This window comes from Strix uralensis, chromosome 37 (assembly GCF_047716275.1).
Source record: "Strix uralensis isolate ZFMK-TIS-50842 chromosome 37, bStrUra1, whole genome shotgun sequence".
Lineage (NCBI taxonomy): Eukaryota > Metazoa > Chordata > Aves > Strigiformes > Strigidae > Strix > Strix uralensis.
In genome coordinates this window covers 8,356-26,653 of record NC_134008.1, presented here as the reverse complement: position 1 = coordinate 26,653, position 18,298 = coordinate 8,356, and the positions used below count along the sequence as shown (strand labels likewise).

Below are 18,298 nucleotides of genomic sequence, written 5' to 3'. Positions count from 1 at the left end.
CATTTCTCTGATAAACTCTAGAAATGGTAGTCGGCTATTAACCAAGTCCTGGACTGTTCAAAGTAGTCTCGTAGTGTAGGAGGTTAATACTAAGCCAGCAACACGTGGCATACCTTGCATGTAGAGGGAAAGGAACTAATGTGATTTGGTGGAAAAACTGTTCTGCGAGCTGTCAACACACAAATGTGAGAGGATGAACCTGATCGCTGCGAACTGCAAAAGCGCCCTGAGCAAGTCGGTCCTGTAAGGTAGGACAAGCAGAGCAGTATGTGAGCCCAAGGGCAGATAGGCAATTTGTGGTTGCAGGGAGGGTTAATGCCAGTTCTGTTGCCCTGGCTGTTGCCAAGGCAGCTCTAACACTGCCCCATGTTCCCTGGAATGTTGCAGTTGCCAGGGAGCCTCCCTGGCTATGCTGTCCACAGCTGCCCAGGAGCTGCAGCTGGAAGGAGCTGCAGCTCGGTTGCTACAGACTCGTTGACATAGGTATAGCTGGGGGAAAACAGCTCATTTAGCAGTTTTTGCAGTAAGTCTGCCCCTTCCATTTGACCTGATGAGCCTGTTTCTCCTGTAGCTAGGAAGGACCTGTTTGAGTCAGGATCTGGCAAAAGAACATCTGATCTAGCGGCGACGGACTTGGACAAGGAAAGGAAAGGGAAGACACGAGGGAGTCACGCAGAGTAAGGGAACGATCAGACAAGAACAACTTTGGCTGATAGAGCTTCTTGATGGGATGTTTTCTGAAAAGTCAGAGCGGTTTTTTCTGTCTAGGGCGTTGCCATCCCTTGCGTTGTCTGTTTTGGCTACAAAAGCCTGTACTCGGTGTCTGAGATTCAAGCACCAAAATGAAGTTGAAAGGAAATAAGCCCAAGAACTCTGACAACAGTGGAGGTTCAAAGAGGGTAAGTATGCTGGACTCTAACACTCCCAACTTCAGCTTCCCACAGAGATGCAGAGCAAGCTGTCTGAGATCTGCAGGTACTTGTAGAGGAGCAAGATCAAGATCTTTTGGGCTAACATATCCACAACTGATCTCACAGGGAGAGCAGACGTGTATGTTCTTGAACCCAGTTTATGTCTATCTGCAGCACAGCGTTGCACTGGGTCTCATGATCTTCTTTGTCTGCAGCTGACCTCCCACGTAACTTCTGTGTAACTGTCCCCTTCTGTGTGTGAGTTTTCTTTTGTAATTTCTAATCAGGTTTAGGCTGCAGATGCTTCGGGATGGGGGCTGCCTTTGTGGCATCTTGCACAATGTGATGTTCATGTGTGCCAGATGTTTTCCTAAAAGTGCTGAATGTGAATCATTAACACCAGTGGCTCTTCTGAGCTCCTGGGATTTGTTTAATGAGAACAAGGCAGCCTACTTTTCATCACCAATGTGAGAATGTCAACAGTCTACTGTAAAAAAAAATATAGAATATAGCTGGAATAAGAAAGAAATATTAAAATAAATATAGCTGGAAGCCTCAGCTTCCTTCTGATCCTTACTCTGAGATGGACTTGAATTTTGATCTCTTGCAGCGCCTTAAACTCTGCCGATCTCCGGAGGTGATCTGCTAGAGCTTCAGAGGAATATGAGGAATATAAGGAGTACCAGCAGCTATTTGAACAAACGTTCAGTCAGGGAAGTGACAGATCCTTCATATGGGACCTGGGCTGAGTGTTGGGACATAAAACCTTGCAGACATGATGGTGACATAATATTGTATGCATTTGAATGAAAAATGACTGTATTGATGTAGCAGCAATAAGATACATTAGTGAGCTATAAAAAAAAAACCAACCCTGACAACCAAAACAGTTCAGTCAACACAGTCAGGCCAGCCTGAGGACTGAATAGTAACTAAATGGCTGTGAAAAACAAGTTGCTTGTAACCCTGAGGACTGTGTACCCACAAACATGGTTTGTGTTTGATCCTACTCCGGATGGCAATTTCACCCTTCTGTTGAACGGCGAAATGCTGCTCCTGTACCCCCCAACCAAACCCTCACTGGGCTACTTGCATTAAGTTCTAATTGGCTTCAGTGACAAGTGACAATGGGATTAGATCCATAGACAGCTTGATCCTGAAATGTGGGAGGCAGAACAAGCCAGCATGTGAAAGCAGAACAAATGAACGGGAAAGGGATTTTGCCACTTCATGCAAAATCTTTTCCTTTTAAAGCTTTCTTGTGCCAATATCCTGTGTTATTTCACTAACCAATTTGCATGTTGGAAAAAGAATAATTGCATACATTTTTTTTTCCCTGCGGGGTGGTATTTTAAGCATGATAACTTCAAAATTATTCATCATCCAAATGATCCATCAATACCAGGAAAGGGTAGAATGAATTACTGTTATGACTATGTGCAAATCAAGCAGAACAAAATGAGTTATATGAAACCAACCCATTGGGCTTTCTTTATACTGTAACATGAAGTGAAAAACACAGAAGGCAAGTCTTAGGGTATTTCTTTATTTTTACTGAATGCCATTTATGCCTAAAAGCCAAACCTGCTTCTACGGTGTTGTTTGTGTGTTTTCTTTCCCCTCTGCAGAAGATGACACTGACGCTTGTGCTGGTATCGCTGATATCTGGGTTTGGATCTTCTTTCCAGTATGGCTATAATGTGTCCGTGATCAATCCTCCAGCCCCGGTAGGTTGGACCATGACCCAGGAGCAGGTTTACAAACAGAACAAGGCAGGAGCGTGACAGTAGATGATGGGTGTTTGAGGGCAGAGGCTTTGAGTCACCGGGCACCTGGTGAGAAGTGGTTCCCCCGGAAAGGGAAGGGAGGTGTTAAGGTGTATAACTCTACTGTTTGGACTTTGCCCAGCAGAGACGGGGCATGAGGAATGTCTTCCCTTCTGGAAACCAGGCAAATCCTATAAGGCAGGATAGCATGTAGTAACAGTTTAGTCCAGGCTCCTCCATCCCTCTCTTGCATTCATTCTCCAGCTCAGCTATTCTGGTTTTTATGAAGACATTTGTTTAAAGCTTTATGGCATTTGTTGTTAACTAGCTTTTTCACCATGAAAATTTTACTTACTGTGCTAAACATGCTCTGTATTTTGTTCCAGTACATGCAGGACTTCTACAGCAAAACCTACTTCAACAGGCACGGAGTGCCGATGGACAGTAGCTTCCAGACGCTGCTCTGGTCTCTTACTGTGTCCATGTTCCCTCTGGGTGGCTTCTTTGGATCGCTCATGGTGTGGCCTCTGGTCAACAACTGTGGCCGGTACGTGACAGTGGTGTTTAACATCCTTCACCAGCAGTTTGATGGGTTCAGATAAGACTTGCCTCACAGGTCACTCCAGCTTGCCAAGCCCGTGAGGAGCGTGACTGTGTCACCACCTCGATTGCAAGGCAGATGGGCTGGGGATTAGTTGCTGGACTCAGCAATACACGTTGTCTCTCACATGTAGAAGAATTTATATGGTTTCAGTATGGTCAAGGCCAGGCTCTATGCTGGGCACTGAGCCAGGTAGAGAGCAACGGTGAAAGTCCTGGGTTGGGATCTGAGATCAGGCCCGGCTTCTGCTGCTCGAGTTTCCTGAGAAACTTCAGTTCTTTTTTGAAGCCTTCATTCCCTGCAGGAAAAAAATGGGACAATCACCATTTTCTCTTTGATTAGTCTTTGGGGTAGTGATTCATTTGAGTTTTGGACAGCATAACACAGAGGGCATCTGACTGGTATTGGGGCCTTAAAAAAAATAAACTGAATCTGTCTCCTTCCCTATTACTTTGCAGAAAGGGTACTTTGGTGATAAATAACCTCTTCTCCATTGTTGCTGCACTCCTTATGGGAACCTCAGAACTAGCAAAAACCTTTGAAGTAATCATCTTTTCATGTTTTCTTATGGGAATATATGCTGGTAAGTGAGAGCTTGGATGGTAAAGGGAGAGCAATATATTCTTGGCTGTGTAAAGGTTTTTTATTCTCAGAACAGATGGTTTCACAGGTAGCATATTTTAGCTATACATTTCCATAACAATGCTGATTTGCTTGAATAACAGTTGTCATCTGCATGTTGCAGAAGTACTAAAGATGTCTAGTAAACAATGGCAGTGAGACTGGAATTTAAGATGTACAGAGGAGCTATCCTCTGCAATAAGCATCTGCTAGGCACTGGAGCTCCAACACCCAGGAAACCTGCTAATAATAATACATTTTCCCAGAAATCTTAAAGCAGACAGCCTGGCACGTGCGTGGTTTTTTTTTTTTTTTCCACATAATCAGGGACAGAATAATCCTTCTAAGTCAAAGACATTGGAGACAATGCCAGACCCAGTAATCCAGTCCTGGAACTGACTGATCTTCCTGCAGGAGAAAAGACATGTTAAAAGGGGGAGTGAAGGGTTCAGAGCCACTAGCTTTATTGCAAAGATAGTGGGAAGCCAAGGAGCAGGGTGTGTGTGAGTTGCTGTCATAAGTGGCTGTATTAGAGCTACAGGAATATGGAAGAGAAGCCCAGAATGTCTGGGTGCCCCATGCAGTACTGTACTGAGTGTGTGCAAAGCCAGGTTTGGGTGTAATATCGACAGCCTTGGCAAAGGGACAGCATTACTTAGGAACGGAGAGGTAGTGGTATAAACTTATTTATCTAACGGCTCCCAGAAAAAGCTAGATTCCTGGGCCTTTCTGAGGGCACCAGATGCAGCGATGGATTTTGTAGCTCTCCACCTGCTGAGTGAACTGATGCCATGTGCTTTGTGTCCCCATGTTCCACTGAGGAGTGAGGAAAACATACACAGCTTATTCACTGGCCAGAAGATGACATTAAATCTCCAGCTGGAGCAGAAGGGTTTGAGCGTGAGGTTTCCACATGTCCTGTGGTCCAGCAAGGATCACTTTGGTCTCACATGGGAACAAGGCTTTTTACTGAAGATGGTGAGTGTGCTGATGTCAGGCAGCTGCATGTCTAACATTGTTCTCTAACTACTAGGTCTGGCTTCCAGTGTGGTTCCCATGTTCCTTGGAGAAGTGTCCCCGAAAAATCTGAGAGGTGCTATTGGGATAGTACCCCAGCTCTTCATCGCTGTTGGGATCCTCGTAGCTCAGATCCTTGGTCTCGACGTGATCCTTGGGAATGCCAAAGGTAAAGCCCTGGCTCAGGACTTGTCAGCGGGCTCCACTGGGGAAAGATTTCTCACAGTTGTCATTTTGTCTCACTTGTTGCAGGCTGGCCTGTGCTGCTGGGGCTCACTGGCATCCCATCACTAATTCAGCTCCTTACATTGCCCTTTTTCCCTGAGAGTCCCAGATATCTGCTGATACAAAAGGGCAATGAAGAGCAAGCACGACAAGGTACAGCATCATCCTTTTAACGAAAGGGGAGGTGGAATGGGATAGATCTGACTGTGAGACATGACTGACAGCAGTCGGCAGTGAAGCAAGCGAGTGTGAAATTCTTCACTGACATGTTGCTGGTGGATGGAATTCCTGCAACATTGCTCCTTTCTCTGCGTATATGAATCCCTGACTTCCCACCGTGGAAGAACTGCAGCCCATATTGTTCTGTCTTGATTTGAAGCAGGAGAGCTCACTTGTAGACCTGCTCTCTGGGGTCCATAACATACCTTCCTTTCCCAACTAGCTCTGCAGAAGCTGAGAGGCTGCGATGATGTGGATGATGAGCTAGATGAAATAAGCCTAGAAGACTGGTCAGAAAAGGAAGAAGGGCATTTGGCTGCAGTCACCCTGTGCACCTTCAGAGGCTTGCGATGGCAGCTCGCCTCTATCGTTGTCATGATGATGGGCCAGCAGCTCTCTGGGGTTAATGCGGTGAGTGGGAAGGGCCCGTGGGGTGAGTAACAAAGGGATGGTGTTGCCTTTCTCAAGGCGTGGCGACCTGGTTCAGGAACAGCACAGCAACCAATCCCAGGTTGCTTGGTCCATCAGCACACAGACACCAATGTGGTGGAGGCAAAATGGCATTTATTCAAAGGTTACACTGCCTTATATAACCTGGGTTTACCTCGTCACTTCCGCCTGCTTACGTCAGAGATCCATATTGATTGGTTGCAGGGAGGGAGGCTCTACCTTTCCGTACAACGCGATATCTTCCGGTCGCCGGACCCTAGCTTATCTTTCCGTACAACGCGATATCTTCCGGCCGCCGGACCCTGCCTACCACATTTTCCCCCTCCCTATGCTTAAAGTAAATGGGCAGAAGTATAAAAGTTTAAAAATATAAAATACAAGGCACATTAGGTTAGTAGCATCTAAAGTGACTAAAAATCCCTTATTGCGTGTGATTTAGTTGATAAAGCATAACGAACTAAAAAGTTACAATAAAAAGCTTATATAAAACATAGAACATATCGAACAAATAGAAAATAAAAGAAATTCATTAGTTGTAGAACATTCCTTTCTATATAAAAATTATCAAACTAAGATTATATACTAATGTTGTGTTCTCAAAGCAACTGTCGACGTTCTACTAACATTATGTTAACTTTTTCTAGTCGACTCTTAACAAACAGCACAAGCCTGTTCAATATACATGGTCCAAAAATCAACTCTAGCATGAACAGTATAATTGGTCCCATTAGCGTAGAAATGAGGGTGGTTAGCCACGGCATATGGTTGAACCACGACTCAAACCATCCTTGCTGGGCTTCCCTATCCCTCTTTCTTTTTTCTAAACCTTCCCGGAGTTTGGCCATAGTATCACGAACGACACCAGTGTTGTCTGCATATATACAGCATTCTTCCCCCAAAGCAGCACATAATCCTCCTTGTTGTAAAAACAAGAGATCTAATCCTCTACGATTTTGGAGAACTACTTCCGACAATGAACTCAGCGATTGTTCTAAAGCGCTGATTGATTTCTCAATTCGAGTAAGATCCTCATCCACTGCCATTCTAAGGGAATGAAATTTTTGATTCTGCTCAACTAATGAAGCTATTCCTGTTCCTGCTCCCGCAGCTCCTATGGTCAATAGGGTAGCTATGGTCAGAGCGGTAAAAGGTTCTCGCTTTTGTACATGGTGCAAGGTTGAAGAAGTCAAATGATCATAAACATATTCCTCCGGGTGATATATAATTCTCGGAATAATTAATACTTGTATACAAAATTCGGCTTTTATCTTAAGTTTCCTAATAGATATACATGGAGTAATTCCGGCCTTTGAACATATCCATTTTGTATTAGTAGCCGGGACTAACCAATCAGCTATTTCTCCGTTGTTTTTATTAAGTTGTTGTCTGTCTTGCATAATCTCAAACTTACATAGACTTCTTTTTTCAAGAGGTATTACACCAACACATGCACCTTGCCCTGACACTTGCTGCATTGTTACTCCCTGTTTGTTTTGAGAATCGCTCCACAAACACTGTATCGGGTTAGGCCCACTCACCCATTTTGGTTCAGAAGGTATACCCACTGCCTCATAAAGAGGGGGTCGTACATCATAACAAAGCCAACAATGTGTCGTCATCTTTGGATTTGTTGAATTTAATATTTGGTATGTCGAATTTAGTAATTTCCATAAAGGGGGTAGTTTAGGATCAAACGTTGTCAAAATTTCAACATCAGTAGGAGTCGCTTTTCTAACAGCAGTCGTAGTGTCATATCTTACAGGTTTAGGCATCTGTGGATTAAGGACTAGATTTGGCCCAATAGCTTGAGGTGCCTGGGGTACAGTCTTAATGATCTGCACAAGTACTCCCATATCTTTGTAACTTCTCTGAAGAAACGGAGACCACATCTTACCTAAAAGCCATCCTGAATCACCCGGATTTAAAATTTCCAAAACCAGCTGGAAACGGTTAGATCCCCAGCTCACTCGTAAAAATTCATCCTTTCTTTCTGGTGTCCATTTATTACCTGTCACTATAGTCTCACAACCCCAATATCCACAAAACCAATACCCAGGGTAGTTACAATAACTTTTCCCTGGATTTGAACCTGGGCACCAATATATTTCCCCATATGTTTGTCCGTGTCTCCTAATATTTGGGTTCGTTGCCACGGGGCCTGCTACTCCAGGAAATAGGGCTCCGAATGTAATCGTAAAAGTCGGAGCCCCTGCTGTTATATTTTCCTTTAATACTCGATTATTTGTTGGGTCCCGCAGGACCCACCTGAATGGCTGATGGTGATTATAATTTGATCTTGCTTCTCCCATAATAACAAACCCTAGAATTAGAAGTACGCAAAGATGTCGCAGATCCTTTCTACGAAAGTTGTTCTGCCGACGTCTAGGTTCTGTTGATGCGGCTGTCAGTACAGGCTTCTCTGATTCTGTTGGGGCCTCTACTGCTCCGTCGTCCCTGTTGCTCATCGGAGTGTACGAATTACGAGGGCGCCCAATAAATTGATCCTGTGAACAATAACTTACAGTTTTTGTTAGTTTAATTCCACTACTATTGTTGTTGTTATTATTATTATTACTATTGCCATTATCGCTAATCTGAAGATCTGGTTTGATGGACTTGAGTGGACACCACTTAATTCTACCATCTTTTTTAATAGCTGCATATCCTCGCCCCGTAAGAACCAACCTCCACCCCTGTTCCCATTCACCCAGTTCATTTCTGGTTCTGACCAATGGGCCTTCCTCCATAGCCCTTGTGGCCCAATGTTTCTGGGCCGGGCTATTTACCTCTTCACCTCTAGGGTACTGATTTAAGGCTAATAGAGCTGTTGCAAGAAGTCGTACTTGGTCTCCTGAGGGGATGGCATTATCAAAACCTTCTGCCTTTGCTAGCACCTCTAGTTTTGATTTCAAAGTTTGGTTCGCACGTTCAACGATGGCCTGGCCCGTACTATTATACGGGATACCATGTAACAAAGTAATGCCCCACTTCTGAACAAAGGCTTGCACAGATTTAGAGACAAAATTTGGTCCATTGTCCGTTTTGATCTGATTAGGAACACCGAGCCACGCCATCGCTGTCAGCCAATGCTGGATGGTTGTTTTGGAATTAGTCTTTAGATGTTGTGTGGCTACGATCATTCCGCTAAATGTATCTACAGTCACTGCTAGCCAAGCCCGAGGTTTCAACAACTGGCAATGCGTGAAATCTGTCTGCCATACTTCGGAGGCTTTGAGGCCTCGAGGATTAACTCCACTGGACCAAAGGGGAGCTTTCTGGCAATGAGGACATGTAGCGACTACATGTTTCGCATCTGTAATTGAGACACCACATTTCTTAGCCAGTGCTCTAGCTCCAATGTGAAGGGACTCATGTAACAAACGAGCATCCCTTAAAGTCCACAATCCTTTGGCGGCTGCATCTGCTTTATCATTGCCCTTTTGAAAGAAGCCTTTAACCGGGCTGTGGCTATTAACGTGGATGACCGATATGGTACCCTGTCGAGAATATAGTGCTTTTTCCAGCATTAAGGCCGCTGTAGATGTTGACACACCAGGTCTCGACATAGCCAAGCATAATTTAGCTACAAACAAAGAATCAGTGACTATGTTAAGATGTTCTGTGGGGAATAGCCCACATGCTAATGCTACGGCAGATGCTTCAAGTAACTGGACCGAGAGTGTACGATCGGTCATTTTGGTACAATGCCATTCTTCTCCCGACTGCCACACAGCTACTGCGGTTGAAGTTATTGAGGACGCGTCTGTAAAGATCGTTGGTCCCGGTTGAGGCCGGTCTATGATCTTTTGAGGAAGGTCAAGATCAACAATTGTCAGCAACTGAGTCCAGGGGGGCTTCACGGCATATTGTATTTCTCCACCGAATCCAGCAAGGGCTATAGCAAGGTGTTCTGACATCACTACTGATTGTATCGACAGCTGCTTACGAAAGGGTAGATATATTTTTGCGGGTTCAACGCCTAAGTGTCTCAATGCAAGTTTTCTGCCTTTCATAATGAGGTTGCCAAGACACTCGATTCCTGAAAAGAATGCGCGTGACGGTTTTCCTAAAACTATCCATTGTATTGGTTGAGCTTTTTCAGGGGGACCTTGGGCTAGCGCCCCTACTCCTCCCCCTGTTGTAAAGTGCACATACAAGTCAATTGGTATAGCAGGGCTCCATCTAGCGAGCATACTAGAAGACATCTGTTGCTCAATAAAATCAAGAGAATCCATTGCCTCGGTTGTTAAAACTTTCTTTTCCCAAGGCTGCTTCCCTTTCAAGAGATCATATAGGGGAGCCATGATTTTTGGTGGGATTAAAATGATATTACGGAGCCATTGTAAGGACCCCACCAATTGTTGCACATCATGGAGCGTTTTGATGTTTCGATGGATCTTTACTTGAGGAGGGGTTATATATGAACTTGTGATTTCAGTTCCCAAAAAGCTTACACATGGCCCCTTTTTAACTTTCGAGCTCGCGATCTCAAACCCATTTGCCTGCAAAGTTTCTGAAACCGTTAATACTAACTGATCTACTTGGCTACCTGACGGTGCGGCAATCAAGATGTCATCCATATATTGGATGATGGTCGCAGTTGGATTACTGCGTCGGACTGGTGCTAACGCCCGATCCACCGTGATCTGACAAATAGTAGGCGAGTTAACCATCCCTTGGGGTAACACCTTCCATTGAAAACGTAGATTAGGTTGTTGACTATTCGGAAATACGACAGAAAAGGCAAATCGCTCCTTATCGTCATCATGCAGAGGTATTGAAAAGAAACAATCTTTGATGTCAAGGATCGCACATGGTTGCCCTTTCGGTATCATAGAATTCATGGGTAACAACGTTTGAACCTGACCCATGGGCTGAATTCTCTTATTTACCTCACGTAAATCATGGAGAAGGCGGTATTCTGTACTGTTTCGTTTAGGTATTACGAAAACTGGAGTATTCCATGGACTGGTGGAAGGCTCAATGTGACCTCGTTGTAGCTCACGATTGACCAACTCTAAAAGAGCTTCCATTCGAGGCTTCGACAATGGCCACTGCTCAACCCATACTGGGTCAGACGATTTCCACATTAGTCTAATTGGTGGAAATGGATATGCTGCCGCAGTCCTTATCATGAACAAATTTGTCACTCTAGCATCTAATAATGCTAACGCGTCCCTTCCCAATAGGGGTGGGACTTTTGACATGACATATGGGAAAAGGGCAATAGTTTTTTCTGGTCCCCTCTCAGTATGGAGCGTAATTGCTATTAACTGGGTACTCTTTTGGGCTCGAGTCATTCCCCCAACCCCACCTACCATGGGGGCTTCCTCCAATTTCCATCCCGAGGGCCAATTCGTTTCAGAAATAACTGTTACATCAGCACCCGTATCAATTAAGAAGGGGACGTTGATAGTAGTGCTATTGGGTGCGTCATAAAGGGAACAAATTCCCCACACTATCGGTGGACTATCACATCTTATTGCCAAGGCCACCCTGGGGCCCCGCTCCCTGAAGGCTGTCCCTGCTGCGCAGGTTGAGTTGGCTGATTTCCCATTTGTTGAGCTGTAATGTTGATCGTTTCCTGAGGGGGCAATGGTTTCGAGAATATCTGGCCCCCTCGGGGGTTGATATAGTTTGGTGGCAGGTTCGGGGGCACCGGATCCCACCCAGGATTGACAAGGTTGAGCCGCCTCATATCTCGTACGGGAGGAAGCTGTGCACGGCTCAGGCGCCTCCTCCCCCTCCCGTTTCCCTGACTCTTCGATTTACATTCCTTTGCATGATGTCCGTTCTTGCCGCAGCACCAACATGGACCTTTAGGTGATATCTGACGTGAGGTAGGTATCGTGGGTGGATTCATTAATTGAGGGCAATTTGCCATGATATGGCCTGCTTGGCCGCATTTAGAACATGCCATTATGTTAGCTATTGCGGTATGGACGGCCGCTTGGATCGGGACTAAATGTTCCTCTTTCGCGACATGTCTAATCATGTCTGCCAAACTCGACCCCACCGGCAGCGATCGTAAAATTTCTTTAGTGCTGGCATTGCATTGTTGGCGTAAACAGTCTGCGACTACCGGACCCTTTGCCTCTGCAGGCAGGGAGGAAGAGTCAATCGCCGCTTGAAGGCGATCCACAAACTGCGCGAAACTCTCACTCTCATTTTGTTTTATAGTTGACCATGGGGACGGCTTGGCAATAACCTTAGAAGCTGTGCGAATAGCTTCCCTAGCTGCACGGGTGGTTGTCATCACCTCATGGGCTCGCAGGCCCAGAGCCTGCGCTTGAGGTGTGATCATTGTTGGATCCGTTCCCATCAATCGTTGTAAACTAGAACCATACAATGGGTGGTCCGCCCCTGTTATCTGAGCCAATTGTCTCACGCAGTTGTCCTCCCAATCTTGTTTAAAAACTATCATCCCTGCACCATCAAAAATCAGCCTGCAGGTTTGTTTTATATCAAATGGGAGCATGTCATCTCCTCCGAAGATGCCATCTACTAAAGTAGAGACCATGGCAGAATTAAGCCCCTTATCAGCGATCGCCTTAATGATCGCCTGTATATCTTTAGGATTTATAGGAGAGTACACTCTTCGTGCCCCATCACCATCTCCCATTACTCTAACCGGGTATGCTAGCGCGGCTGAGGGGGCCCAATCTGCACATGCAATTTTTATTTTCCTCCAATCCGTAAGAGGAATTTTATCCTCTCGTATTCCTTTTTTGCTATGAGCAGTATTATATCGAGTTCCAATTTTTATCTCATTTTCATCTGAGTTTAAATCAGCCGTGAGCCAGTCGTCCCCATCTGTATCCGACTCAAGATCGGAGCTCGACTCACTAGTCACTTCCAGGCTCTGGTGTTTTTTCTTTGGGCTCCTGTCCCGCCTACTTTCCTTTTTGGGACTTCGACCCCTCCTACTTTGTCTGTAATCGGGCAATTCCCTCCCCTTCGACTCGCCCCCTCGTCTGACCGGGGAGGAGTTTACTCTATAGGGGCGTGTTTGTAGGCGGACATTCTGATTGATCCTCCACTCCTTAGTCGCTTCCGCCTCCCCTTTCAGACTATCCCTCCCATTCTCCTCCTCCTCACTTTCCATTGGTGGAGAATGCGGGCATATTACCGGGTAAATGCTCTGATTGGCTTTCCCCTTTTGAATGTCCATACCGCCTTTCTCTTCTTTGTTGTCCTTATCTTCCTGCCCACGTGTATTCATTAAACCTTGCATTCCTTCCTTATCTTCACCAAGAACATCATCGCCCCTCCCTTTCTCTTCCCGGTCAGTGCCATTCAGAGGCGCATAGGGCGGTGGTCTCACCCAGATGTTATCAGATTCTATTTTCTCCGCGGCATTCCTAGCCTCCCCGGCCAGCCCACCCCAGAGGGACTCCGCCCGCCCCTGATCCCTCACGAGCGGAGTAGGGTGGTTTGGGGATTGAGGGGGGGGGGTATCACCCTCCTGCCGGTCCCCAGGGTCCGCTGAATTATCATCATTTAGAGGGCGTGAGGTCTGCGTGGCTGCTCCGACCCCAAGTTTCGGGACAGCTAATAAACAGTCCCTTGCCGCCCTCCATGTTTCCTGCTCCTGCAGGGCTTTTTTCAAAGCCTGCACGACCCTCCCCCACGCCTTAAGGTGTTTCGCTGTGCCTGAGCACATGGTCTCCTCGGCAAACACTTTAGTGCATTTATCCCACGTTTCTGGGTGGAGAATATCCACCGGCTGATCAATGACCCCGATCTGTAAAAGCCTTGCAACTGCAAGGGTAAAATCTTTGGGCTTACAATCAATCCCCCACTGCTTATGCAGCTCAGATACGACCTTTACAAGGGCTTCCATTCTCCTTGAAGGTCCGGGAGCGTCCTCCCCGCCGGGCTGGTCCTGCCGCTCCGGCCGCCGTTCACCAAATCCAGGCGAAATTCCCGGGTTTCGGCACCACTTGTTGCCTTTCTCAAGGCGTGGCGACCTGGTTCAGGAACAGCACAGCAACCAATCCCAGGTTGCTTGGTCCATCAGCACACAGACACCAATGTGGTGGAGGCAAAATGGCATTTATTCAAAGGTTACACTGCCTTATATAACCTGGGTTTACCTCGTCACTTCCGCCTGCTTACGTCAGAGATCCATATTGATTGGTTGCAGGGAGGGAGGCTCTACCTTTCCGTACAACGCGATATCTTCCGGTCGCCGGACCCTAGCTTATCTTTCCGTACAACGCGATATCTTCCGGCCGCCGGACCCTGCCTACCACAGATGGGACTTGAGAGTGGATGATGGGGGACAGTGCTGCACAGGAGCTAGGACACAGGAGTACCCCTTCATCAGGGACACTGGTTCTGTGTCACATTGTGGTGGGTTGACCCTGGCCAGTACCAAATCCAGTACACACATGTACTAGATACAGAGTCAAGCTGTCCTGTTAAGGATAGTTTGGATGGTTTTGGAGTAAGGTGCTTGTGCCTGGATCCAAACACCAACGTCTCCAGCTCTTTCAGGCTTCTGTGCACCGGTTCCAGGATGTCAAAGCAGTCAAAATGAGACTCCTGTGTTTTGCCTTTGGTCACATATAAACACAGCTGTGGTTTTGCTGCAGGTCTTCTGCTACGCAGACAGAATCTTCCAGTCGGCAGGTGTGGAAAGCAAAAATGTTCAATATGTCACTGTGTTGATAGGTGCCGGCAGTGTCGCCATGACTTCGCTCGCTGTAAGTTTCTGTTGGGGCTCTTCAAGTTCTAGCCTGTCCAGTCTCCCCCATCTGTCGCTCTTTAAATTAGGTTATGTTATTTACACATACTGTGAGCTGCTTTGCACAACAGACGCCCTGCACTGTCCCTTGGCTGAAGGCAGCTATGTTAACCAAAATGGTTAATCACGATGATTTCTCATACGCCTCAGAAGTGTTCAGTCTCTGGTGTCCAGGCTGATACACCCTTTTTTGCTGTTCAGTGTTACCGTGCAGGGCTTCCATGCAGTTCTCACTGGGTCTGGGTACTGAAGAATGGCCTGGCTGTTCTCTCAGTCTTATTGACACGTCCAGCTTTTTGCAGTTCCTGGGTGATTTCATGCCCACAATCCATCAGTAGGTGGTAGAAATGTCACTGAACTTCTTAACAGACCTTAATAAATCTTGCTGGAATAAGAAGTGCTGTGACCCAGGTGTCTGATTTTTCACCTTCTTCTGTCTCTTTCAGGTTCTTTTTATGGAATCCCTGGGGAGGAGAATCCTTCTCTTTGCTGGCTTTGGATTGTGCTCTGTCTCCTGTGCAGTGTTAACCTTGGCCCTCAGTCTCCAGGTGTGTAGCTGACTGGCTCAGGTGATCCTACCTGTGCGTTTCTGGACCTTCCAGGGAACAGGCCGTTGGTATATTTTGAAGTTGCTTCTATACCCTGGGGGGGAGAGGACAGTATGAAAGGTCTCTGTATTTGTGTATCTACCTAAAGTAAACCCAGGAAAAGCTATGATCTTGCTTGGCTGAATACTGCTTTAAGTACATCATGTTCATAATATCCGTTGCATCCATTTGTTGGAAGCAAGGATCATACTCGGGCTGGGATTTTCGTGGCTAAGTATGGACATACCTGGCAATGGAGGGTGACAGTGGCTTTAGAATGCCTTCAAATCTTAACACAAATAGTGCCTTGAACGTGTTGGTGATGTTCAGAGAGGAACCACCTCTAACCTGTGATTAAATTCTTCACAGACCACTGTCTCCTGGATGTCTCACCTCAGCATAGTGTGTGTTGTCGTTTACATCATTGGACATGCCATCGGAGCCAGTAAGTATGCACAGCCTAGTCCAGTCTCCTCCACAAGTTGGGTAAAGCCAAGTGTTATGTTCAGTTTCAAATCAAAAGCTTTGTGGAGCTAATCCAAAGAGATAGAATCACTTTTCTGTGTGGCCATGCACCTTGTTGATTGTCAGCTAGGCTTATTTATGTTCCAGTGAATTGCTGGCTGTGTCCATGAGGCAGGGGAGCATCTGGCTTTCGAGAGGAAAAGCAAAGGCACAGTTGTGCTTGTGCTGGAGATTCCCCCAGTAAGATCAGGAGCTAAACTGTGCTGAGATAGCCCTACCAACTGGGCAGAGATGTTGCGTGCTTGCATGTGTAGGCAACCGATCAAACTTGAAGCAACTCGCATTACACGTGTGGCCCTGCGGATCACAATAAGTGATTAGTAATGAAGTGATTAGTAATGAAGATAAACAGCCGGTGGGGAATTAATGGGTGCCCACGACTTACCGCGTTCTGTCCTAAGCCTCTGTCCATACTCGCCAGGAAAAAAGAGACTAAAGACCCTGCAAACCCGCTCCATTATCCTGGACAACCTGTTCTAGTAGACTTGCCCACCGTGGGGCAAGTACCCCTAACCCTAAAAACTCCCATCAATATTTGTTTGTGGGTGGCTACTGATGCCCATGGGAAAGAATACCGCATCAATACCAGGTGGATTGTCCCTTCTTTCTAACCATCATTGTTTTGTCATGTATATATGTGTTTTACAGAGCATTGATCCTGGACAACAGGAGACCTATGTTACTTTTAGCACTTTCAATGGTTGTAGGCATTATTGGCTAGTTATTATTTGTAATCTGCTTACATTATTATATAATTTGTGGAATCATACCTGCTGGGTGTGGAATAAATCATTGCCAATCAATTACAATCAACAATCCAGGAAATTTTACAGGCACATTTAATGAGTCCACTTATTGGAAGGCTAACCTGGAGTTGTGCCTTAAGTTCCCTTATTGGGAATCACCTCCAAAGTAAAGGAAGCCTGTGAGCCACCTGTGACTGCAAACTGGTGCTTGCAAATACCAGACAGATTACAGTGCCAGCTCATATAACTGGATGTGCTCCTGACAACACCACATCCATCAACAGCAAGATGCAGTCATCAAAGACTAGTTGAAGGGGTCTGATCCCACAAATTAAGCATTAATGAATTATACCTGAATATTAAATTGTATTCCCATTTAAATCCTTATAGACCTGATAATGTCATTGTGTAACCTCAAATAGTTTTAGAAAATTTAACTTAGCAATTATATGTACTAACAAGATATGCCTTTAAGGAATTAAAGGTGCAGACCCAACAAACATCTAAGATGACGTTGCAGAATCTGGCTAGCATTGCTGAAGGAACATGGACTGTGCGGTGTGCTGAATCTAACTGAGGGAGAATGCTACATCACCATGCACAATGCCACCACCTCTATAGAGGAGACCGTGCCATGATGAAGATGATCAACAACGGGAAGTGAGAACCTTTTTATTGACTGATGGACTAGTTTGATGGATGGAACCCTGGGTCATGGGTCACATCACTGGGATCCTCAGGACTCACGGGGTGGGGAAGATGGCTTGTAAATATTAGTATTGTGATATTATGCAAATTTTTGCTTTTAATAGTATGCCTTGCAGCAATTAGCTATATGCTCTCTCACCTTCTGTCTTCCTTTTCCCTATACCTTTTGGGATCACAACGGTCAAAGAAGAACTTGGAGTGTTTGAGTCACGGGGTGGGATGTGAGAGACAAGAAACCAGGCCTGCGAGAAACTAAGAAAAACAGCCTGAGAAAGCAAAAGTTGAGGCTGATCAAAGAAATGCCTCAAACACTCGCAAGACAAAACTGTGAGTCACAGGGTGCATTCTGTGGAGGTCGAAGCTGATGAGCCTGCCCGAATAACACAAGATGGGACTGGAGGAGGGAGCCCTGTGAAGACAGGACGGCTCTGCTCTGGGGCACCTGGCCAAAACTTCAAGGGCCATCTGTCCGGTGAATGACCTTTGCTTCATTATCCACGAAATGCATATTAAAGTTAACACCCCTCAATATGCTAACGAGGGCTAACATGATCATGTTAATTACATCATCCCATGAAACACCTCACCCCTACCCGTACATGGGATACGTAGGTATGTAGGTCAACCTAGGGGATGGACCCAAGTTAAGTGGGTATAAATCAAGAAGGGAAGGGGGGCGGGCACGGCCTGGGAGAGAGAGAGTGTAGTGAAGCGAAGAAGACAGATGCCAGCAAAAAAGACGGATGTCTCCTGTGCCTCCCGGAACCCTCGTCGGCAGGATCAGCACAGAAACCCAGACCGGTGATCTGTATTTCCCCATTCCCTCTATCTCCCTCTTTTCCCTTTCCTATTAAGCAATGCAAGGCATATTATATTGCTTGCCACAACTTGCTATATACTTAGCCAACTATCGTGTGTTCAATTAGTACATTGTGAGTAGTTAATAAATGTTTAGACTTGGAGACTTGTTGTCCGCTCCATTGGGGATTTGCGAATCTGAGTCACTTGTCCCCCTCGTGTGAGCGGGACGTGACACCTGCGCATTGCCTCCTGGGGGTGTCTTCGGGGGTCTGTTGGAGGAAGGCTCACAGTCCTCCTCACCTTGTACTTTTCCTTGGAGCATGTGCAGATTCTCTTAGCCAATTTCTCGAACAACAAGAGTGGTTCCCACTG

General features: G+C 46.0%; 1 protein-coding gene across 1 annotated transcript; it reads left to right on the top strand.

The window, feature by feature from the left end:
• The first annotated feature begins 842 nt into the window (after positions 1-842).
• Positions 843-17,667, top strand: LOC141937096 (solute carrier family 2, facilitated glucose transporter member 5-like). Its single transcript, XM_074854499.1, has 11 exons — positions 843-899; positions 2,540-2,638; positions 3,064-3,224; positions 3,737-3,861; positions 4,933-5,085; positions 5,169-5,294; positions 5,584-5,771; positions 14,408-14,518; positions 15,006-15,107; positions 15,516-15,591; positions 16,938-17,667. The coding sequence occupies exons 1-11, from the start codon at positions 843-845 to the stop codon at positions 16,946-16,948; spliced, it is 1,209 nt and encodes a 402-aa protein (XP_074710600.1). The 3' UTR covers positions 16,949-17,667.
• The last annotated feature ends 631 nt before the right edge of the window (positions 17,668-18,298 follow it).